The sequence below is a fragment of the Bipolaris sorokiniana genome (genome assembly GCF_000338995.1).
Source record: "Bipolaris sorokiniana ND90Pr unplaced genomic scaffold COCSAscaffold_12, whole genome shotgun sequence".
In the NCBI taxonomy this organism is placed as follows: Eukaryota; Fungi; Ascomycota; class Dothideomycetes; order Pleosporales; family Pleosporaceae; genus Bipolaris; species Bipolaris sorokiniana.
In genome coordinates this window covers 265677-287493 of record NW_006911906.1, presented here as the reverse complement: position 1 = coordinate 287493, position 21817 = coordinate 265677, and the positions used below count along the sequence as shown (strand labels likewise).

Below are 21817 nucleotides of genomic sequence, written 5' to 3'. Positions count from 1 at the left end.
GGTCGAGGGATCGGTCAGTATCAGGTAGGGCTGAGGGAATATGGGGGCCTGATGAAGACATATATGTACGTAGGTGTGCGGATGCTTGTATGCCTTGCCTGTCGGGCTGAGCCAGCATCCCACAAAGCGCAGGACGTGCCGTCTAAGGGCCCCCTTGTGTTGCCTCGTGAAGTAGGCAGTAGGCAGTTGAGCGGCATGCAGCATATGTTGGGGGAACGCGTGGCAGCGTGGTGTCGCTGGAATACAAAGGTTATGGCTGTATTCCTGATGCTAACTCGGGCGAACGAACCGTGGGCCTACGTTCGGTCGTGGGCACGTTGCTGGCCTGACCGCCGGCCCATGGCTCTGCCGCCCGCGCAGTGCGCCTCCTCCTGAACTGCCTCAGTGCAGAGGCCCATCAATGTCGGTCGCCCTGCAACATGGTCGACACCCCCCATTGGATGCCGTTCCACACGTGCAAAGGCTGTCACCAATCGCACCATGTAACGCTCCAGACATCGAACCGGCCTCACCGCCTCCGACACATACCCCCGCGACATTTCCCAAGGAACGCCAATGCGGTCCCCCCTTATCTATACACACCTCTCTCAGATGAGCCACGGGCCCAGTCCTCTCACGTCACAAAGGTCTCCTTGGCGTAAACACGCGCACATGGCTACTATGACTCTACGTACACAAGATACGAGCTCGAATGCAATCTCAAATGACACAAAAAACTCACCAATACCATCATATCATCAACGTTCGCTTACCGGCGTACCAGTGGGTTGGGTACGCCATGCCTTGTGCTGGGTGTAATGATATTGCTATAGGCGTGTTGGCCGCCCTACTTACCAATCACTCGTTTCGACTCATCTGGCGCCGAATCCCGTAAGCAGCCCGGTGGAGTTCATACGAGCGCGAGCTGTGTCATCATTGGCATGCTTATAACTCTACCACAACTTTGGGACCGTGGATGCAGCCTCAGCTACTCCAAAGGGCTAGACCGTCTACCTTTGCCAACACAGGCTTTAGCACTGTTAGACGTGTGATACAGCAGAGGGACATTATACATGGTTGTATTAATAGACTTGTCTACCAAGCCTCTTGGGATTGTTGCTACTGGCGTCAATTGCTCAGTCCAAGACCAAAATAGTCACTGGGAGCTTGCTGTCCGCTTCCCCTCCCAGGACTCGCACCAACGTCTCCAGGGCTAACACCATCGCTCTCTTCCGACGTGATGCTCACACTGTTCACCCCAAAATCATCGCCTAGTCCGCCTAGTCCGCCTAACGCACGATGCCCATTGCCCCGCCCTCTCAACGGCACATTGAGACGAGTAGAATCAAAGGTGAAATGGGGCTGACCCAACCCAGACTCTGCTGACGGGCTCTTCAGCTCCACAAGCTCCAGCGTGCTACGGAGCGTTGCACCAGATTCATCCAGAGCCATCAGAAACCGCGCTAGTTCTTTGCACAGCTCCCAATCACCTTCGTCTTTAGCACGTTGCAGTAAGCGCACCACCTGGTCGCCCGTCGACCGTAGCTCTTCAAACGTATGAAGAACAAGCAAGTAGCCACCAGCAGTCTTGAGATTACCTTTTTGGAGCGATTCCTCGAATAGCTCTTCTGGCGGTGGCAGATTCGAGAACAGTGTTCTCCAGGAGCGTACTTCAGTTTTGCGCGTGCATTGCACCACGATATCAAGGTACTGCGGGAACGAACTCAAAAATGATAGTACGCTCGGCAGGAGGGCTTGTTCAAGTGGCGGCTGGGTGTCAACCTCTTCGTCCAATACTTCGTGTAGTAAGATTTCCAAAGCATGAGGAAAGTAAAGCAGATGCTGGTAATGATGGCTGAGATGTAGGGCCGCAGGGTGATTGAACTGAGCCAGGTGGGAGCGCAGCAGTGCGGGAAGGAATAAGTGGGTCTATCACACATGTCAGCAAGGCATGCATAGAGAGAGACGGAACAGCTTACCCTCGTTCCGAAGCGCAAGAAAGCAAAGTTTGTGTCTCTGCGCTGGATCAACTCCGACTCAACACCAAATACTATGGCTTTATTGATCAATGCAGATAGCGGGTAGAAGTCGACCGGAATCTGCACAGGGGTAGGCAGCTCTCTGCCAATCTCAGGTGATGCAGAAGCCAGGACGTCTTGCATATCGATCCACACCCGCATATCTTGGCCATCAAAGAACCACAGTGAATCGCGCAAATCATGGCCATGCATGCCGTCCATTGTGAGCCCTACTGAAGGGCTTGGTGGTAGGGAGTCAGCTTGTTTGTCTAGCACAAACGCAGGGTGGTCGCGCATGAGCGCATACGTCTCTACGTTCTGCGCAATGATGCGCATTTCATACTTAAGCCCACCGACTTCTGTTGTAGTTGGCTGCAGTAGCACAAGTTTACCGTCCACGAGGAACAATATTGTGGCAACCGACACGTCTTGCGACGGGTCTCCGCTATCTAAGCCATGTCAGCTTCTGTAGAACCATGCTCTGGTAGAACTTACGCATCTGGTCTTCAGGCAAAATCCAGCTGAGTGCTCGCACTCGCGGGGGCGCACGGATAATACCATGCAGTGCAATTTGACCAACTTGAACTAGTTTGACACTGGCATCTGCAACACTGATAACGTAGTGGTACAAGACGTTCTCGTATGTGTAAACCAGAAGCGAATCCTCTCCTGAAGGCGCAATCAGAACTATTGGTGCAGGGAGCTTCTGCGCGTGCATGATGCGGCTTTTTTCCAGAGCCGCCTCGCGAGAATACACTCGAATCTAGATAGGACCAAGTCAGTATGGGTCATCGAAACCGTCCCACATTCATCGTACCTCGTGAGATTCATGGCATTCAACCGCTGCAATCAGAACATGCTGAAACCAGCACATTCCTCCTCGAACAGTGAACTCGTTCTCGCCAAACGGATCGTCAAACATCTTCCAACGTCCGCTGTTCACGCTGTAATGTGCGAGTCCTCTTTTGCCTGCGATTGCGACGTATCGCCCATCATTTGAGATGACTGCACTTCTGATTGGCCATTGGTCGACAAGATAGGCCGAAGGAACCTGTACATGGTGCCACAAAGAGACATCAGCGGAGATGGTCGTGAGGTCTGGAAGGTCGTAGCCACGATAGATCATGAAGCCAGTGCTGGTCTGCATCAAGGATCGTGATACATTGGCAGATGAGAAGCAACCAGTGACCGCACTTCGAGCCATTTCCATGGTATATAGACGATTATCGTTGTTGGCCAACATCAAGAGCTCGGCTCCCCCACCAATCCAAAAGGCTTCCTTGATGCCGAGAAGCCAACCCTCTTTGTTTGTCTTGGAGAGCGTCCTGTCTGCTGTAAAGCTAGTAGCACCGGGCTTACCGTATACACTCCACATTGCCCAGCCGTTTTCGTAACCAGCGAATAGACAGTACCCATCTGGTGAGTAGGTCAAGATAGTCAACTGCCCAGGCGATGTGGCATTCGGACGTTGCTTGTGAGAGAGAGGAATGTTGCCTGTGTAGTCTTTTGCAGTATACACATATATCTCACCACTGGCGCTGCCAACCGCAAGTAGAGAGAACCGCGCATTGATCGCAGCCTTGATTCCTTTGTCCGCATCTACCTCGGGCATGTGGAAGCCATACCCGCGGAAAAGACTCGGATCTTCACTGTCTTTTTTCGCGACTTTTTGAACAGCAAATGCCTGACCATCATTCGTAATCCAACAAGATATGTTCATAGGCCGATCATGAACCAAATCACGTAGTGTCGTCTTTTTTCCAATCCACGTCATTTTGGATAACAGCTCGGTGCTCGTTTGACTTCCAGTACTGTCTGGCGCCCATCGAATGCATTGTATAGCAGCAGGCTTCTCCGTTGCGACAATCAGTTCCTCGTCTAGAGCCAGGGCTCGTATTATCCCAGCATCGACCCGTATAACCATGCGGAAACGCAGGCTGAGCTCTCTCAAACCATTGCCCTCTCCTGGCCCCGCATTGGCCTCATGTTGCCGTTGTATCTTGAAGCCAGTGATTGCACTGCTTCTTCTCGCGTGTCCTCCGTGTGTGTTTGTGAATTGGGTTTTGTAGATACGAGAAGAACGATCTGTCGCAAGGGAATACGTAATCAAAAAGCCGAGCGTGGTTTGTACAACGAATATCTGAGAATCGGGGCGAACGAGCACATCAGTATTGGGGCCGTATGTTTTGACGGATTGTTCGGAGCGTAACACAGAAGCCAAAACAACGGTAGGCTATAGGGTGTATCAGTGAAGGCCGACCAAAGAGGCGAGCACATGGTACCTTTGTCTGCCAGACTGTGAGCGTTGTTTTTGTAAGGGTTGCGAACAAGTGACCACTCCTAGTCACTCTGATAGCAACAATGGTTCCGTGGATGTCATCCTCTACCGGCGGACTCGGAGCAGCTTGTCGTGACAGCTCCCCATCCTCCTTCTCTTCTACTCCGCTTGTGTTGTCCGTAGCCTTCTTTTCCTTCGGGTGAGACTCTGCAACAATGTCTGGTTCAGCGTGTTGGTCGCCTGGTTGCTTGCGCTCTAAGCCATCGTTCGAGACATGCGGGCGCCCTAGGTCCGTACGTTTAGTAGCCGCGAAGACGGAGGGCGACGAGATAGGCCAATACGTCATGGCGCTTTACCGCAAGCGATGGCTGCATTTGCGCGCGCCCACCTCACTGCGGGGATGTGTGCTTCACGAAGCTCATGCTAGCTGGCTAGATGCAGGGTAAGGTGGCTGTGGTGTCTGATGTTGAGCTTGATGATCCACGCGAGGCGCAGCACCAGTCCGGCCCAGTTGTGGCTGCCCGGTCCGTGCTTAGATAGGACAATGAACACAGTGATAGCAAGGGTCAATCAAATTAGTGGGGTTTCACATCCCATGTTTTTACGTTTGTGCTACCTCAGGACTCCTGGCGCAGTTAGGAAGGTGCTATTACAGGCATGGTTGCAGGAAGTAGCCGGCAGCCATCTGAGCACCCACGAATGGATGATGTTCGCACTCGTGTGCGCGTGGGCACTGCAAGAGCTTGCAGCCGTCAGATTCCAAGACTTTTGGGGAAAGTGAAAGAAGGCCAAAGTACTTTACCAGTCTACAAGTCAACAGAGCCCCCCAAATGTGTTTTCTGAAGACCTTGAAATACTGGACCCATGATGGCTTGAATCCTTATCGCATGTTCACTCTATATCAACTCTTCTAATTGATACATGAATCATGTTTGGGAAAGCTCGCACAATGTTGAGAATGATAGTGTTGAAGGAAGTGTATTGAGCTCGGCGAACGTGGGAATGCCTACGGTCGAAAAGGTTATGCAGCCTATGCATTCTGCTCCCCAAAACAAATATCAACTTGATATTGATCATATTTTTCAAAACTTCCATCAAATATCTTATGGTGAGATGGCCGAGTTGGTTATGGCGCCAGGTTAAGGTCTTCTTAACATCATATTCCTGGTCACGAAAGTGGCGTGGGTTCGAGTCCCACTCTCATCAGCATTCGTCTGGCTTCAGTCAGATATCCCAGGTTCTTTTTTTTGCGAGTTTGTCAGCCTGGATAGTAGCATGGCGTGGGCTGTGTCACGGCGACAAAGCGTTATTTTTACCTGATCACAGATATTGTGGGTAGCACTGGTCGCAAACCTGCACGTGCTTCTGATTTCGGAACCAAGATCCTAGTACGATCACCTGCTACCTGTACTCATTTTTTTAAATAATCTGCAGTTGGTAATAGATAATATCCAAAGCGGTAATGTAATGACAAGTAGGGATAGAGTCTGTAAGAAAGGTTGTTTTGAACACGAATAGTCCTATCCACCCTTCTAACGTATCGTTTAGTAGAGAAACTTGAGAAAGAAACTCTTAGGTAAATCACTACATGCACTATTACTAAAAATGTCTTTGTGATGCATGATTATGTGCGCACCTAGAGCATCAACGATGACGTAGTACATACTTATCCAGGACCCTGCAGATCAACTCCCAAAAAATTCCACGCAACGTCCTGCTCTGTACCAATAGCACCATCATATTTTGAGAGACGGGGTGAAACAAGCTTCAGGTCGTCGCAAATGTCGGGCAATTCCAATTCAGACATCTTAATTGTAAGTGACTAATTACGCCGTTGTAATGCATTCCTTGTATGCGCGCCACTCTATATGTATCTAGACCGGCAGTATATATGCGACATGTACCAAGGGATTGTTGAGCGATAGATGTTAATTTGGTAGAAAAAAAATACACAGCAACAGGCGAGAAGCTAACGAAAACCAAAAATCTAGGCAGGCGCAATTGCAGCCTTTACAGTCGATCTCCTTGTATACCCGCTCGACACGCTGAAAACACGCATCCAATCGCCCAACTATGCAAAAGTGTATACGAATCCGCAAACAGGGAAGCCGAACCCAGCTTTGTTTCGCGGCGTGTATCAAGGAATTGGAAGCGTGATAATAGCCACACTACCTTCATGTAAGAAACATGCATTCACTTCTACTACCTTCATCATCTCTATAATCCCCAAGCCATAATCCCTCGAAATCCTTAATCTCCAACCATCAACCCCCTAGTAAATCTAACTCCACCAAAAGCAGGAGCATTCTTCACAACCTACGAACGCACAAAATCCCTCTTCACCCGTCTAAACACCACCTCCTCTTCCCCAAGCGGTGTCCTCCCCACACCCCTGATCCACGCCTCGGCCTCCTCCCTCGCCGAACTCGTCTCCTGCGCCATCCTCACCCCTGCAGAAGTAATAAAACAAAATGCGCAAATGGTCTCTTCCTCTTCCTCATCCGCATCCTCATCCTCAACAAACGCAACACTTCAAACCCTCTCGAAATTCCGATCCAACCCCCTCGCCCTCTGGCGCGGCTACACCGCACTCGCAGGGCGCAACTTACCTTTTACAGCGATGCAATTCCCCTTGCTAGAACGCTTGAAGGAATCGATTAAGCAGTACCGCGATGAGCGCGGACTAACCCGTGGTACGATTGTGGAAAGTGGGTGTATCACTGCGTTTAGTGCTGGTACGGCTGGGGCTGTGGCGGCGGTGATTACGACGCCGATTGATGTGGTTAAGACGCGGATTATGCTTGCGGCGGGTGAGGGGCCGGGCGAGGCGAAGGAGGGGATTAAGAGTGCGGCGAGGGATTTGATACAGGAGGGTGGGAAGGGGAGGAAGAGTAGTTGGGGGATTGGAAGAGAGATTGTGGCGGAGAAGGGGGTGAAGGGATTGTGGAGAGGTGGTGCGCTGAGGGCTGTGTGGACGTTTGTGGGTGCGGGATTGTATTTGGGGGCGTATGAGACGGGGAGGGTGTATCTTGCTAGTCGGCGAGGGGATGACATTAGTGAAGAGGATTTGATGTAGGTGTGATTGTTGGGAATGAAAAGAGAAGACATGTCTTCGGTAGAAACAGAACAAACGGGCTTTAGACGATCTCAGATGAATGAACGCTGCATATCGTATGATACTTCAATTATTTTTCATTCATGACTAACAGTACTTTTCTCTTCCACTGTCCATAAAATATCCGTCTCCACTGTAGACCTAGATAGGAGGAAGGGAGAGGAAAAAGGGGGTATATCTACATGTCACGTCGTACGCCTGTCCCATAACACCCCGAGAAAGAAAATCGCCCAAACCCTACGGGGAAGAGCACATTGCTACTCCCGAATTCCCCTCTTACTTTAAAACGCCTGGAATCTCACTTTTCGTTAAATCATGCCATAGCGTAGACCGCTCTCCAACCAGAAACAAGACGAAGAACAAAAAACAATCCCCACCTCAGACGACTACAATTTAGTGTCCTGCCTGTTTGTATCGCTGAGGCGTCGAAACGGGCCTTGAGACATGACACTAGGGCCGGGCCTAGCGCCAGTGGCGCGCGTTGGGTTGCTGCCGCTTGCCGTTGCGGCTGTGGTACCTGGGGTTCTGGAGTTGCCAGCGGCATTAGAGCGTTGCTGGAGCGTCGCGCTAACCACCCACTGCAGATGCATACGCATGTTACTGATGGCCGCGTTGACGTGCAGCATCTCGTCTTTGGTGCGCTGGCTCTCGTTGATGATCATCATGTTCGTGCGCCCATCGAGGTCGGTGAGGGCGTTGGCGATGCGAGACACTTCCTCGCGGAGGGAGTCGTGCAGTGTGAGTAGATGGTGGATCTGCGAGTCGAAAGGTGGTTGGGCAGCGTTGCCATCGGTTGTGGATGGAACTGGTGGAAACGAGGCTGGTGGCAGTCGGAAGTCGGGTGCCGGTGCTTGAGGGTCAGTGTCGTTGGCATTCAAGGGGTCCGTGACTGGGAAAGAAGTGTCGTTTCCATTGGCGGGGTACAGGTAGTTTGTGATATTGGTGAGGCCATCTTCGAGGATGCCAACCTTCCTCGTGAGAGGTTCCATACGCGCTTCGTTCCTCTCGATCCTGGCTTGCTGCTCGCGGAAGTGAGGCGCCATTGTTGCCATCGGACAGGCGGCTTCATGTGCGATAACCTGGGCACGCTCGGCGTGGAACTTGCACCCCACAATTGTTCCCTGGCAGGAGATGACATGTTTGGGGCAGTCGTTGTTGATGTGAGGCTTGAGGTCTAGACGAAGCACTTCAGCCGAGCACAATGTGCAGGATGTGATGCGATTTGCGCAGGAAGTTCGCTGGTGCTCCTGTGCGACAATAGTAAGTAGCCGCCGCATATGCATAGTTATCGACCAGACTTACCTCGAGATCCCTCTTCATGAGTGAAGTATGACAGTCCTCACAGCTCACCGTGTAATGCAGACAGCCCTTGTGAAAGTCTTTCTGGGTTGTAGGCAAGCGACAGTCTACTGCTGGACACATGACGGGAGTGTATTCGCAATACAGCATGACATGGTCGCGCACGTTGACGCGTTGGGCCTGCCAGTTGCAGCCAGCCTTTGTGTTTGGACATTTGACCACCAACTCATCAAGCATAGTCTCGACAATCTTGGGCACCGGACGTATATCCTGATCCGTCTCGACAGCATGGCGGCACGTAGGACAGGTTCGGCGGGTGTGTTGCTGGGGCGCCCATGCATGGTCGAGGCAGTCGCGGCAGAAGTAGTGTTCGCACGAAAGCTGGACGGGCTTGTCAAAGGGTGTGTGGCAGATGAGGCAGACGAGGTTGCTGTCGGGTTCGGTGAGGTATTCGAGGTTCTGGAATTCGGGCGGGACCTTGACTATGCGACTCTGTCGGCGCTTGGATGAGGGTGAGTTTGACACACGAAGAGCCAAAGGCGAAGGACTGCCAGGAGGGCCACCGACCGTCATTCTCTCATCGTGCTCGTTGGCGGCGCTAGACGACCGCGACGACCGCCGGTCTGCTGGAAATGGGATGGGACCGGGCGAAGGCATGGCTGGGGGCGGCGGGGACAGACTGGAGAGGAGGAGAGATGGTGGCAGCGGAGGCGGTGGTGGGGGTTGGAGCAACTATGGAGCCTGGCGCGTGGTTTTATTGTCTCCCAAGCAGGGCAGCGCCAGAAGCAAATACCATGGATGGCGGTCAGGAATGCACATAGTCCCGAAACTAGAGGGAGCATGCGGGCAATGGGTGTACATGGTAACTTGGGTGCTCGTCCCCGCCAATCGGGCGTCTCCAGCCCCCGGCCACGTGCAGGTGGAGCGGGCTTGTCGTCAGCGGTCCGCTCCTAGAGCAGACCAAAGCACCAGCCTTGTCTCCACCCGCCCAACCATCATCCCGTGCATTGATCCCGCTCTCTGGCGCGGGTGCCTCAGGTCGTGGTATTATTATATCACCCTCCAGCATTGACGCCCTTTGCTGGTTCCCGTAGCGCCGCATCCTGTGCACCCGGCAACCACCAGCCATCCACCAACCACTACTATCATCACCATCAACACCACCACTACAGCAGCAGCCATGGCTACCAACCCTCCCCAGTTGTTCCTCTTGGCCGACCATATCAAACTCTCCCTGCTCGAGCGCCAACGCGCCCTCTCCCTCAACCTCCCTTCCAACAGCCAAGATGGCCAGATCTCGCGCTCCCTCGAGCAATTGCGGTCCGGCATTGAATCCCTTGAGTCGCAAGTCGAGGACACATCAGACGAGTAAGCAAACCCACCCACCCACACCCCTTGGCTGGATCCATACCATATGTGCCTCCATATGCCAACACATCTCCGCCTTCAGATCCATAACATCGCAACTGCCCCGCCTACGCACCCAGCTAGCCGAACTCACCGCGCAGTTCGACCATTCCGCCAGCGCCTCGTCATCATCCTCCGCCACCCTCGTAACCCCCAACGACCCATCTCTCGCCTCGGACTTTAGCGCTGCCCAAAAGAAGAACAACACCTCCACCGGCAGTAGATCATCCAAATCCGTCCGCTTCACCGACGCAGACGACGATGACGACGATGCCGTCAACCGCGCAGCCCTCTTCCCCTACCGCGACGACCCCTCGTCAGATCCCGACGCCGCTCCTGACCATTCCCACCTCGATAACCAGCAGATCCACGAGTACCACAGCCAAGTCCTGCGCGACCAGGATGACCAGCTCGACCGCCTCGGTGCTAGCATCGGCCGCCAGCGCGAGCTTAGTATGCAGATTGGGCAGGAGCTAGATGACCACGTCATGCTGCTTGACGATGTCGAGGAAGGTGTAGATAGGCACCAGGCTCAGTTCAATCGTGCGCGTGGTCGCCTCGATCGGTTTTCGAGGAAGGCGAGGGAGAATTGGAGTTTGACGGTTATTGTGGCGCTCATTGTTATTCTTGTCTTGTTGATTATCATTACAAAGTAGAGAGTCGCTTTCTTTTCCTTTTCTTATTTCTTCTCCTCTGAGAGATTATGTCTGCCAATGGCATGGTAGTGGCGTTTTGGGACAGGTGCGCATCTACTCGTAGTCATTTTCACCAGTGTATTTTTCTATAGACACTTCATCTTGTAGCAACAACACATCCCCTTGTGCACAAGCAATACTGGCTCGTTTTCTCCTTGATTTATTTACTACATGTTACCTATTCATCCTCAGAGGCGTATGCAGCCAGCATGCTCAAATACTCTTTGTACCCTTCAAAATTTGGAAAGAATAGTGATTGATGGTGCCGCAACTCATACCATGTTTGCAAGCTAAGGGAGGGGGTATCATTGTCTTGATATACGCAAACGAAAAATAGACTATCTCTCTCCTTCTCTTCCTCTCTTGCTACTTGTAAGATCCTAGGATTCCAAATGTGTATTAGACTAACACACACCTCACATGACTTCTGCTTGGTGTGCCTCTAGGGTACGGCTACGTGGCCATTCACCTATTCATGTGGTTGAGCCTTGGTCCTCGATAACCCATCGCTTCACAATGTCGGGTAGTTTGAGGCCTCCATTCCCCACACCCGCTCATGGTAGGCCAATGGCCTTTTTCGACTTGTCATATACAACGTACGTGATTGAAACAGCAGGAACAACCTTGAGCAGGTTCGGTGTGAGGCCTTTGAACAGTCCCCTCACACCCTCACCAGCAATCGTCTGCCTCGTCACATCCATGATACCAGTATACGTCCTGGGATGCAGCACAGTGCCTTGGCTCTGTAGTCGTGTTCGGAGGAAGTTGAGCGGATAAACGGCACTGGCTCCAAACGCACCAGAGAACCCACCAATAGCTGCCGTCATGAAGCCGCCGGGTTCCGCGTCTTGTTCATGGCATCCGAGCCTCTTAGCATTGCGCCGGGCCACGTAGCGTTTGAGGTACTCAAATGTACCCAAGTCAAGTGCTGCATACGGAAAGATGCCAAAAATGCCCATGGGTAACCCGCGGTAATATGCGGCAATGCCGCCAGAGGTCCACATCTTCTTTGCTGTGGCCCAGATCAGGCGATTGCCATGTAGACCGCCAGAGACAGTCTCGCATTGCATACGGCTAGAGACAGTTAGCTTGTTACTGCACCCAACAACTGAGATTTACCCACAATTTCAATGTATCAATGGGATAGACGGCGAATTGTGAGACCATCCCTACAACTGTTTAGCTTTTGCAACTTCAACACGGCATCGTGGCACCTACCAGCAAGACCTCCTGCGACAAACTTTGACCACGAGTGTATGATTGCCGGGTCATTATGTCCTTCAATCTTAGCAAAGATGCGTTTCGCAGCCTGGACAAGTTAGGAGTGTGTCGTGTTTACTTCCAAGTATATTTACCTCGTAAGAGCCGAATTTAATGGCTGATTCTGGCATCACCTTGACCACGTTCAAGCCATTGCCTGGCATGCCTCGTTAGTCTAAGCCAGTTGAAGGCCATCTAGAACACCTACCAGCGTACAAACTACGCATGCCGCCAGCCTGCCATAGCTCCTTGGTGGCGGTCGCAAGTGGTCTCCAAGCGTTCATGGCAGCCTTGACAACGTTGCCATGTTTCGCTGCGACGACAGCTTCTTCCGCCACACTGGTCTGCGCTATGAGGTAGACTTTTAAACGATCGAGGGGAGCAGTAGAGGTACGAGAAACAATGCCTGCGATGCCTCCCGCCACGAAATAGCCTGGATTGGGAACACAAGCAATCAGCATGGTTCCTAAGCTCTCTATGATGCCTGCCTGTATCTCTTGGACAGAAGACTTGGTCTTCTCGTCATTAGATCGTGGCGGGAGGGTGTCTGGGAGGGCAAGCGCCGAACTCAAAGGTGATTCCACATCGAGCGGCGCATGATGTTCTGGTGGAAGGGGTTTGTAGGGCGGTGTATGCGCTACAAGAAAAAGGGAACCAAATAGAAAACGAAGAAAACGCTGTGCAGTACCTAAGCCTTGGATTGTGTCATCACTTATGAGGACATCGCCCTCTGGATTAACTTTCATCGTGGCGGAGAAATAGGACATGACGGCGCCCAACGACGGCTCACTGACGGGTATAAAAAGAAGAAAGTCCCTTTTGAGCCGGTCAGCATGCTTGTGCAAATGCCAGGCTTCAGGTAGCGGCGAAGTCAGTTACGTACCGCCATTCCTCGAAACTGATAACCCCGTCGTTATTTGTGTCTACTTCAGAGAAGAAGGTGTCAAGGCTGCGATTGGGGACCGTGAGACCAGCAGTCCTCAATGCAGAGCGCAGCTCCTCCTTTGACAACTTTCCATCGTGGTTGTAGTCGATAGTTTGGAATAAGTGGCGGAGTTCTTTTTCGGTCTCGTGCACAAATGTGCGAAACTCTGCAAAGCAGCGGATCAGCAGGGCTCAGGCATTGCGCAGGTTCCTGTCAAGACGACTGACCGTTGTATGAGATCCTTCCGTTTCCGTCTGTATCGACAGCCTCCATCACATCATCCAAGAGCTGGTCCGCATTTTTTAAGGCTACAGTATCCTCTTAGCGAAGGGACAAAAGTGCGAAAGGTCGGCCCTTACGGTGATCCAGCTTTCGCAGGCCCTTTTTGAGACCGGCAAGGTCGAGGTGGCCCTGCTTGCGCGTGTCGAGCGTCGACCATAGTTTGTCCACCCTGGCGTCGGTAACGCTTGCGCTTTGTGTGTCCATTGTCGTCCTGCTATCTTCGGTCTATCATGGCTGAGGTCGCGACGCGCGAGGGAGGGCGGCTATCGACACCGGGACGAGGCAGATTACGGGTAGAATGACTGGCGGGTAAGATACAAGCTTGTAGGACTCGAACGTGGGGTATGAGGTCAGTCTCAAAGCTTGGAGAGGCTCGCTAAAAGAGGTTAGGCCGACAGACCGCGACGCCGAGGGAAGCCACGACAACCCCCCGGCTTTAGCTCACACATGATTGGGCCTGCATCCATACACAACTACCGCTTCTGTCCCGTTCCATCACTATCATGCAAACTGCTCTTATCCCATGTATTGTTAGACGAGTCCTGTAAAAGTCAAAAGTCCGCTGTGTCCGACCAGTGCTGTTATTCTGGTCTCTTGCTGCCTTGTAACGTGGTATTAACTTTCGGCTTGACAAAACACCAGCCGGGAGGACGATTCCTCACAACCTCCTGTAACACATACTAAACAAATCAAAGAGCAAGGCGTACACCGTGACTCCCACAAAACTCGTTTATGATTGTTTAACACGGGAAAAGGCTTGGCAAAGCAGATATCCAACATGTCATCCAGCTACTGGGAGTCTACCCAGCGGAAGTTCTGGACGTTTACAAAGCAAGACCTAGCCCTAGAGCGAAAGCGAATGGAAGATGCAGAAAGAAACCTCGTTAACCTATATCCCCTTCCGGACCGGAGACATCTGAGTATCTACTTCTCTCACCGTAAGTCTTGTGCGGCGCGTCTGTAACCACTGCTGATGTGTTACAGAACTGTCCAAGATGGCGAGGCCTCTAGGTGTCCGACAGCAGGCCTTGGCTACTGCACAGGTTTATGTACGGCGTTTCTATACCAAAGTTGAGATACGGCGGACGAACCCAGCGCTTGTGCTGGCAACAGCCTTGTACCTGGCCTGCAAGATGGAGGAATGTCCACAGCACATTAGGATGGTGCTGGCAGAAGCGCGGCACTGCTGGGGTAACATGATGACCAAACGCATACCAAAACATTTTCTGACAGTGTTACAGATACTTCGTTCAACGACATATCTAAAATTGGCGAGTGCGAGTTCTCGCTGATATCAGAGATGAACTCGCAGTTGATACTCCACCACCCATACCGCAGCCTCGCGGAACTACAAACCCAATTCCAGCTAACACAGGAAGAGAATGCGCTTGCATGGTCAATCATCAACGACCACTATCTCACAGACCTGCCTCTCCTGCACGCACCACATGTGATTGCCATTACAGCAATGTTCCTAGCAGTCGTGTTGAAACCGATCGGCTCGCAGGTTAATGCAGTGGGGATGAACAACGCACTTCAAACGCTGGGCAACGCTCGAGGCGGGCAAGGAATGCAGGCGCGGATACAAAAGTTAGTCGACTGGCTTGCTGAGAGCAACGTGGATATTGAGGCTGTTGTCGAATGCACCCAAGAGCTGATTTCGCTGTATGAAGTCTGGGAGTCGTATACGGACAAGACGTGCAAAGATCAGATTGCAAAGTTTGTCAAGGCTAGAGGGCTGGACAAGTAAAGTAGGGATTTACGGCTGTGCTTGGTCGGTTTCTAGAAGTCGAGTGTTTGGGACATGTGCGGATTATGCCTTGAGTGGAAACATGGCGAGTGGATGGATGGACAGGTGGAGGTTTGATGTTCCGTAGGCCATAGCATGGAGAGTAACATAGTGTGCACGAATCGCGCAACACGCAACATGGAACATTTTGATAGATGGGATAGTTTCTGGTGGCTTTGTGTATACAGCATGGCGTCAACGGCCGACTTGGCTGATTCAACTCTCTCAACGAGAAAAGCGTGAGCATGCGCCACCGGACGGCAGCAAAAAGGGGCCCTTTCGCACAACTACTGCCCCGTGCGACTGCCAGGAGCAGGCCCTGTGATACTCGCATTTAACGAGGTGGTCAGCACCTAAAGTGCCGATACGCTATTAGCTAAGCAGGCGCATGTAACTAACTAACAGGGCTCAGGGTGCTGGCGGCCTTCGCAGGTATTGATCCAGGCCGCGTCAAGTTGCACTTGTCGAGCAGGGCGGGCAGGTCAGCAAATGAGCGTGTTTCGAGAGTGTAGGGCAGCGTTCATGCGTGTGGCTTGGCCTGTCACAGGCATGTTTTGCGCAGAGGGGACGCCAGACCGGGCTCCGCTGTGATGATCATGTTGCAGCGGCGCAGTGGTGAGAGCGTTGTGGCGAGACTGCTCATGCGAAGATGGAGTGAGTGACGGAATGCGCGAAAACGATGAGTGCGCGCGAGGAGCGCCGATCGCTGGGCAGACAGGCTTCGCGCTCGGGCCGGACAGAACCAGTGAGCGCTATTTTGGTCTCGCTTTTTGCGCGATGTGATTGGGCGGGGGCAGGCAGCCTACGAGTCCAACGTCACTCTCGTCCTGCCAGTGTTCCGAACAAGCCCGGGCCCCCCGTCCCGAGCATGTAAGTGTCTCGAATCTCGAGCGGGCGGGCGTGTGCGGGCGGACGTGGTCGAGGGCGGGCGAGGGTGCAACGGCGTGGGTTTGATGGCTGTAAGCGGCTGGGGGTGCCAGTGTTCGCGTGCCCATCCATAACCAAACAGCGCTGGCATTCTCGACTCCCATAGTACATACACATACACACGCCCACACCCACACCCACACCCACACAGCTGTGCAAGCAGAAGCGATGTGCGCCCGCAGGGACAGTGCCTTGGCCACGGATCCCTGGAGCGCCCCCCTCAACCGCCATGCCAGTGCTTTAGCGTTGCACGCGCCCTGAAGTCGACGACGGAGAAGGGCTGCGGGATGCTTTTGCCGACCAACGCATCGTCGGGCTGGCAGCGTGCTAGGTTGCTAGCTGCTGTGGACATGCATTCCCCTGGCGACGATGTGCAAGTCGACGCTCTCGAAGAGGAAAATAGCGGTCAGGGCGCGGGCAGCGTTGGTCACTTGCTCAGCCTCGTTGGCGTCCTAGCGCAGTGTGTCGCATAAGTCTTGTTTGATAATGCGCCGCTTGGGGCTTGTTCTCCTGGCCAGTGGGCGCGACCACTAAGGGAACCTGTACACTGCGCTGCGCTGCTGATGGTGCAACCTGGAGTCGGCGGCTCTCGAGGCCATGGCGATGCTGGCTGCTGGGATCATGGCAGATGGGCGATGCTGCAACGGTGGATGCTGGCCTGCTGGCTGCTCGCTATCCACTCGTTGCCCGCTCCCAGCATGCAGGCAGCGCCGTGTCCTGGGCCCCGGGCGGCGCTTCACCTCACCACACCACTGCCATGACCTCGCCGCCAGCAGCCCCAGAGCGGTCGCCCGGCCCATAGCGCTCGTTGGCCATGCCAGGCTAGGCCGCTTCAGGCACAGGGGGCGCGTGGTGGCAAATGTCGCGCCCAATCACCGGCGTGGGCCCACAAAAGCTCGTCGCACGGCCCCCCGCCCATCTCGTCTGACCCAGCCCGTTCTTCTCCAGCCCTTTCGCTCTTCTTGCCTCCTCGCACTTGCACTCTCGCACCTCCGCTTCTCTCACACACATCTTATCAGCCTCGCATCGCAACTCCCATAGTTAATACTGCTCCCTCCTGCTCCTACACTCGACCGACTTTCTCACCTGCCTACCCAATCCACCCTCGCAGACCCCATTACCCGAGCCAAGCCTCCTTTGTCTCACTTTGTTGTCGTCGAGCTCCCTGGACCGCATATTACAGCCCCTCACCCAACAACAGACCGACCCATCATCACCCATCCCCCTCCGTCATCATTATCATCATGTCGCAGTTCTTCAACTATGGTGCGCAGCAGCACCACCCTCAGCACCTCAACGCCCATTCGCACAACCACCACAGCGGCCGCTCACGAAGGGCCCCCCGCATCTCGGCCCAGCAGCACAACAAGCAGTTCCGCCAAGTCCGCACCCCCAAGGAATTCAACGTCGAGCCGCCCACCCTCATCGCATACAAGCGCGACTTCGAGGCCGCAAGGTCGTTTGACATTGAGGACGATGAGATGTTCTGCCCCTTTCACCTGCTTACCGAGGATGATGTAAGTCGCTTACCTCACGACATTTGCCACCCATCCCCTGTCGTCGAATCCGCCCCAACAAGGCGCTGACACTCGATGAACAGCTGCAGTCTATCCACTCGTCAGGCTCAGATCGCTCCTCGCTCTCAAGCGGATCGCCTGAGCAGTCTCCTCTGCAGCACCAGCTGCAGCCCACCCCTTCGTTTGTCCTGTCCTCGGCCCCGAACCCATACACTCCCGTCGGCTTCCAACAGAACAACTCGCAAACCAAGCTACACCAGCCACTAGCCCAGCGCACTCGCAATGCCATCCCCATTGTCGACCCGTCCACACGCGCTGTTGCCAGCCCCCCACCAAGCGTCTCTCCCAACCGACAGATGCAGCAACAGTTCATGTCGCGACGCTGGTAGAGCAGAGTCTTGCTGGCACGAGACCAATTGATCTGTTCGGTCAGCATTGCAGCTCCTCCTTTGTTGCCGGGCTAGTGGCTACCTGGATCCTTAACTCGCTCTCTTCTCGATATCCCCGGAGCCTCATCCACTTTACACGATCGATTCTCCCTGTATAAACAACGATATCTTCTTCGACATATTGGGCTTACCACTAAACCGGCCACGGCGTTGCAATTGTAGTACACAAACATGATTTCCGGATAGAGAGTATCGGTCTCTTGCTTTCAAGCGCTAACGCATTCACGGCGGTCTGCACATCTTTGGTGTTTTTCTATTTCTGGGTCGCATTTCTCGGTTATTCTTATACCTTTCAAAAACTTTGAAAACCTTTGGTTACAGGCGTAGGTGTTCTATAGCGTTGCTGTCGGACACTGCTGTCGCCCGGCTGCCATTATCATGGCGCTCTACAAAGGGGTAGATTTCCTATGTACGGTTGGTCTCTGGGGTTTTCAAGCGGTGTCGGTATATACCATTGTTGGCGCGATCTTGCGAAGCGGCGGTGTCAAAGCGTGTTGTGGGTCATCGGTTTCTTGGGTGCATTAACATCTGTACGACGCTGGGATGATTCTACGCAGTCATTGGCGCAGGGTCGTTTTCGTTGGTCTCTTCTCCTTTTTCTTTTTTCTATTTCCATTGTATGAGGATTTATACGACGCCCTCGACTGGGCGGTTTCGATCTCTTCTTCGATCTTTCTAGTATCATTTCTTCCTCGGGAGCTCTATTCTCCTCATACATTACACGCCTCGTTTTCGAGGGCAGTGAATCCTAGGAATGGAAACGCAACTTGTTAACATATCAAAAACAAAAGTGTCAATTCGTGCTGCATCGTGATGAACTTGAGCGAGTGAATGCCTACTACGTGGCTCGCTGAGGTGGGCGGACACGACGTAGCTCAGACCCGCCTACTACTCTATTATGGATAGAGGAGACTGCTGCGCCCCTCAATCAGCTTAGCCATGCAAATTGGCGCCCCCACCATCACCAGAAGCTCATCCATGCAGCGGCTACCCCGTGGACATGGACCGCATGCGCCACGTTCAACGCATCCAGGCACAAGGAGGAAGCTCAGCCGACCGTGGTTCTTCTGCCACACTCACGAGCGGGGTGAGGGATCACCTGTGCAGCATCTGCAGCCACAGAAGCACCAACGGAGCCTTGACATCCAGACCTCCGTTCATGTCTTCACAAGCGCAAAAGCAAAAAACATCCTGACTAATAAGCGTCTTGCTGTTGGCGTTACTGCCCGCCGGGCAAATCGTCGTAATGGTGATTGCCGGCCGGGCAGCTATGACGTTATGACGTCTTCTCGAATGCTAGCTCTCCACTAACCGAGGAACCTATGTTTCCTCGAGCAACCATCCTTTCTTCTTGAGCATACTAGTTTCCAGGTTTGCAGGCTTCATCTGTACTCTTTTCTTTTTGATATAAAACTCATCCATTCTTCTTTCCACTCAGAATCTCCATTGAACAACCGAAGAACTGAATCTTGACGCGTCAAACCAGATCGTCGAAACCCCTCAACAAACTACCATTACTCCTCCATCTCCGCTCCCAACAACCAAACTAGCCATGTCTGCTATCCGTGCCTTTGCGACCCGTCGCACTCCATTTGTCTTTGCCCAGCGCGCAGCTTTCTCGCAGTCAACAGTCCGCGCCGCGGGCAAGGAGTCTGCCCTCCGTACGTTTGAACCATCTTCGTCAGTCCATTGTCAATAATGCAGAGCACCTGCCGCCCAATGGCAACAAGCGTGGTGAGACATAGCTAACGACCTTTCGACAGACAGCGAAAACCGTGCTGAAGAGATCGAGAAGAAGAAGCAGGAGCAACTGAAGAACCAAAAGGAGGGCAAGGCAAACTGGGAGGAGCAACTTGCCAGTGACAGCGAGAGCGCCGTATGTTCACCCTGACATTAATTCACGCATTGGAATACACCAAAGTGGTAATATTAGAGCATTGGCTGACGAAATACACAGATCAAGGCAGACCGATCCGAGACCGGCAAGGACACCCAGCAACAGATCAAGGATCTCCAAGAAGAGGCCAAGAAGGTCAAGCCTGGTCACTAGAGAAGAATGGAGTAGAGTATGAGCCATTGGGGGTATTGAGGATACGACGCCTACGTTGAGGCTTGAGGCTGAGGGTAAATACGACCCAGTAGCACAGCCTGAGAAATGAGCTCTGGGTGGGAAAACGCCGACACAAAAGAATATAATGGGTTATCTTGTAATGTTTCAATGACATGATTTGCATTCACCATTCTCTCTGTATGCCATTGATACATGCTATGAGATCAGCTGTCTTTTCCTAAGTGCACTAGTACCTGATGTCAGATCATCACATGTGATATGGTTCTACATTACCACAGCAACTCACGTACTTTGCCAAAGAATCGTTAAGAATTTCAATTTCACATATGTTTGACTAAAAAGACGTAGTTATCCTTAACCCGACAAAATAACATATACACATAACAAACTTACCTCCCAGCATCCCTCTTAACCCTCCAACTCCCTCGCCCTCTGCTCCTCCATCTTCACATCCTCGACCAAAAACTCATCTTCCCTCCTCACCCACCTCACATAACCCCCCATCCTCTTCATCCTCTCCCGCGCACTCAACCCATCATCCCCTGTCTTGGTCTCCAAATCCGCCCCATTACTCACCAGCACTTCATAGGCATTAACCCAGCACCTCTCCACGGCCCTGTGCACAGGCGTCCACCCGTTTGGCTCCGCGTGATTGACATTCGCCCCGTGTTCAAGCAGCAAGATGGCAATGTTCGGGTTAGACGCGTAGGATAAGGGCGTTTTACCGTATTTATCGGTGCAGTCTGGGTCTGCGTTTTTGGCAAGGAGAAGTTCGGTGGCAGGGACGTTATGGTGGAGGGAGGCGAGGTGGAGGGGGGTGCGGAGTTGGGAGTCGCGCGGGGCGATGTCGATGTCTGGGTGGTGGAGGAGGATCAAGGCGGGGTTGCCATAGCGTTTGTCGCGTGGACCCATGTGGTGCGGGCGTTGGAGGGCGGTGTGGAGGGGGGTGTCGCCGGTTAGGGGGTTGGGGTCGTTGATGTGAGCGCCGTGGGAGAGGAGGGCGGGGACGATGGTAGGGGAGGGCGCCATGCACGCCATTGCTAGGGGGCTCTGGCCTTTGGTGTCGTGAACGTTGATCTCGTTGATTGAGTCTGGGTCTGCGAGGATTCGGTCCGCAACGCGGTGCATGCTGGCCATGGCTGCGAAGTGTAGTGCTGTTGCCTTTCTGCGGTCGAAACGGTGACCGGTAGGTGCTGCGCCGCGGTCGAGCAGGTACAGTGCTGCTTCTTCGTGGTGTGCTATCATTGCTACTATCAGAGGCACATGTTCTCGGTTGTTTTTGGCTTCGATATCTAATTTGCCTTCTTCCGCAATGTCCAAATTGAGGAGGTACTCGAGTACCAGTCCACGACCGTTGGCAGCAGCGATATGCAGTGCTGAGCGGCCATCGATGGCGACAGCGAATGGATCAGCACCTCGCGAGACCAGAAACTTAAGTAGCCCTGGCCCTGATCTACAAGCCATGAGAAAAGGTGTCTTGCCGTATTTGTCCTTGGCGTTGATATCAGCCCCCTTCTGCAGGAGCTCGTCTATCAGGCCAGGCACTTTGTACGCAGCATGCATGAGCGTACAACCGTCGTTGGAACGGTCTTCGTTGACGTCTGATATCGAGTCTAGCATTCGAAATGCTAGTTCCTCGGCCAATCCATTTTCCCAACGTTCAAATCTACGCAGTACGTAAGCGAAGACAGTGCAGGCTGCGCCCTCGCCTTCCATAAGCCTGCACTTGCCTGTCGCAAGCAACATATCAACGATTGAAGTGTCCTTTTTTGCGTCGGTAGACAGCTGAACTACAGCATAGTGTAG

At 53.1% G+C, this 21817-nt stretch overlaps 8 protein-coding genes and 1 non-coding gene across 9 annotated transcripts; 7 read left to right on the top strand and 2 right to left on the bottom strand.

The window, feature by feature from the left end:
* Positions 1-1040: 1040 nt before the first annotated feature.
* On the bottom strand, positions 1041-4733 carry COCSADRAFT_39106 (uncharacterized protein). Its single transcript, XM_007704380.1, has 5 exons — positions 4280-4733; positions 2815-4230; positions 2493-2760; positions 1959-2446; positions 1041-1908 (listed from the first exon to the last, which is right to left on the bottom strand). The coding sequence occupies exons 1-5, from the start codon at positions 4619-4621 to the stop codon at positions 1108-1110; spliced, it is 3315 nt and encodes a 1104-aa protein (XP_007702570.1). The 5' UTR covers positions 4622-4733; the 3' UTR covers positions 1041-1107.
* A 649-nt stretch (positions 4734-5382) lies between these two features.
* Positions 5383-5481, top strand: COCSADRAFT_t66. The gene has a single exon. It is a non-coding gene; the product is annotated as a tRNA-Leu (tRNA).
* Positions 5482-5998: 517 nt separating this feature from the next.
* On the top strand, positions 5999-7441 carry COCSADRAFT_122944 (uncharacterized protein). Its single transcript, XM_007704552.1, has 3 exons — positions 5999-6089; positions 6267-6453; positions 6573-7441. The coding sequence occupies exons 1-3, from the start codon at positions 6057-6059 to the stop codon at positions 7349-7351; spliced, it is 999 nt and encodes a 332-aa protein (XP_007702742.1). The 5' UTR covers positions 5999-6056; the 3' UTR covers positions 7352-7441.
* Positions 7442-9869: 2428 nt separating this feature from the next.
* Positions 9870-10752, top strand: COCSADRAFT_28732 (uncharacterized protein; the record flags this gene model as incomplete). Its single annotated transcript, XM_007704346.1, has 2 exons — positions 9870-10057; positions 10140-10752. The coding sequence occupies 2 exons, from the start codon at positions 9870-9872 to the stop codon at positions 10750-10752; spliced, it is 801 nt and encodes a 266-aa protein (XP_007702536.1).
* A 593-nt stretch (positions 10753-11345) lies between these two features.
* Positions 11346-13462, bottom strand: COCSADRAFT_162830 (uncharacterized protein; the record flags this gene model as incomplete). Its single annotated transcript, XM_007704551.1, has 8 exons — positions 11346-11865; positions 11915-11960; positions 12010-12100; positions 12147-12208; positions 12260-12867; positions 12935-13142; positions 13204-13284; positions 13336-13462. The coding sequence occupies 8 exons, from the start codon at positions 13460-13462 to the stop codon at positions 11346-11348; spliced, it is 1743 nt and encodes a 580-aa protein (XP_007702741.1).
* Positions 13463-13715: 253 nt separating this feature from the next.
* COCSADRAFT_148024 (uncharacterized protein) lies at positions 13716-15251 on the top strand. The gene is made up of 3 exons (XM_007704550.1): positions 13716-14196; positions 14243-14449; positions 14500-15251. The coding sequence occupies exons 1-3, from the start codon at positions 14037-14039 to the stop codon at positions 15006-15008; spliced, it is 876 nt and encodes a 291-aa protein (XP_007702740.1). The 5' UTR covers positions 13716-14036; the 3' UTR covers positions 15009-15251.
* A 1010-nt stretch (positions 15252-16261) lies between these two features.
* Positions 16262-17880, top strand: COCSADRAFT_162828 (uncharacterized protein; the record flags this gene model as incomplete). Its single annotated transcript, XM_007704549.1, has 3 exons — positions 16262-16434; positions 17176-17491; positions 17575-17880. The coding sequence occupies 3 exons, from the start codon at positions 16262-16264 to the stop codon at positions 17878-17880; spliced, it is 795 nt and encodes a 264-aa protein (XP_007702739.1).
* A 204-nt stretch (positions 17881-18084) lies between these two features.
* Positions 18085-18701, top strand: COCSADRAFT_230634 (uncharacterized protein). The gene is made up of 3 exons (XM_007704548.1): positions 18085-18101; positions 18161-18540; positions 18604-18701. Exons 2-3 carry the CDS (start codon positions 18348-18350, stop codon positions 18690-18692), a joined length of 282 nt encoding a protein of 93 aa, XP_007702738.1. The 5' UTR covers positions 18085-18101; positions 18161-18347; the 3' UTR covers positions 18693-18701.
* Positions 18702-19131: 430 nt separating this feature from the next.
* COCSADRAFT_39097 (uncharacterized protein) lies at positions 19132-20180 on the top strand. The gene is made up of 3 exons (XM_007704379.1): positions 19132-19601; positions 19704-19816; positions 19898-20180. Exons 1-3 carry the CDS (start codon positions 19493-19495, stop codon positions 19988-19990), a joined length of 315 nt encoding a protein of 104 aa, XP_007702569.1. The 5' UTR covers positions 19132-19492; the 3' UTR covers positions 19991-20180.
* The last annotated feature ends 1637 nt before the right edge of the window (positions 20181-21817 follow it).

Bases quoted from the DNA above. Each gene is read 5' to 3' on its own strand.
- COCSADRAFT_230634 (XM_007704548.1), top strand. From the start codon at position 18,348: ATGTACGGTTGGTCTCTGGGGTTTTCAAGCGGTGTCGGTATATACCAT. The intron at 18,541-18,603 runs TTTTTTCTATTT...GTTTCGATCTCT, and splicing joins TTGGTCTCTTCTCCTTTTTC to TCTTCGATCTTTCTAGTATC.
- COCSADRAFT_39097 (XM_007704379.1), top strand. From the start codon at position 19,493: ATGTCTGCTATCCGTGCCTTTGCGACCCGTCGCACTCCATTTGTCTTT. The intron at 19,602-19,703 runs GTACGTTTGAAC...ACCTTTCGACAG, and splicing joins GGGCAAGGAGTCTGCCCTCC to ACAGCGAAAACCGTGCTGAA. The intron at 19,817-19,897 runs GTATGTTCACCC...CGAAATACACAG, and splicing joins CCAGTGACAGCGAGAGCGCC to ATCAAGGCAGACCGATCCGA.
- COCSADRAFT_122944 (XM_007704552.1), top strand. From the start codon at position 6,057: ATGTCGGGCAATTCCAATTCAGACATCTTAATT. The intron at 6,090-6,266 runs GTAAGTGACTAA...CCAAAAATCTAG, and splicing joins CCAATTCAGACATCTTAATT to GCAGGCGCAATTGCAGCCTT. The intron at 6,454-6,572 runs GTAAGAAACATG...CTCCACCAAAAG, and splicing joins AATAGCCACACTACCTTCAT to CAGGAGCATTCTTCACAACC.
- COCSADRAFT_148024 (XM_007704550.1), top strand. From the start codon at position 14,037: ATGTCATCCAGCTACTGGGAGTCTACCCAGCGGAAGTTCTGGACGTTT. The intron at 14,197-14,242 runs GTAAGTCTTGTG...GATGTGTTACAG, and splicing joins GAGTATCTACTTCTCTCACC to AACTGTCCAAGATGGCGAGG. The intron at 14,450-14,499 runs GTAACATGATGA...ACAGTGTTACAG, and splicing joins AGAAGCGCGGCACTGCTGGG to ATACTTCGTTCAACGACATA.
- COCSADRAFT_39106 (XM_007704380.1), bottom strand. From the start codon at position 4,621: ATGACGTATTGGCCTATCTCGTCGCCCTCCGTCTTCGCGGCTACTAAA. The intron at 2,447-2,492 runs GTAAGTTCTACC...GACATGGCTTAG, and splicing joins TTTGCCTGAAGACCAGATGC to ATAGCGGAGACCCGTCGCAA. The intron at 1,909-1,958 runs GTAAGCTGTTCC...CATGTGTGATAG, and splicing joins TCTTGCGCTTCGGAACGAGG to ACCCACTTATTCCTTCCCGC.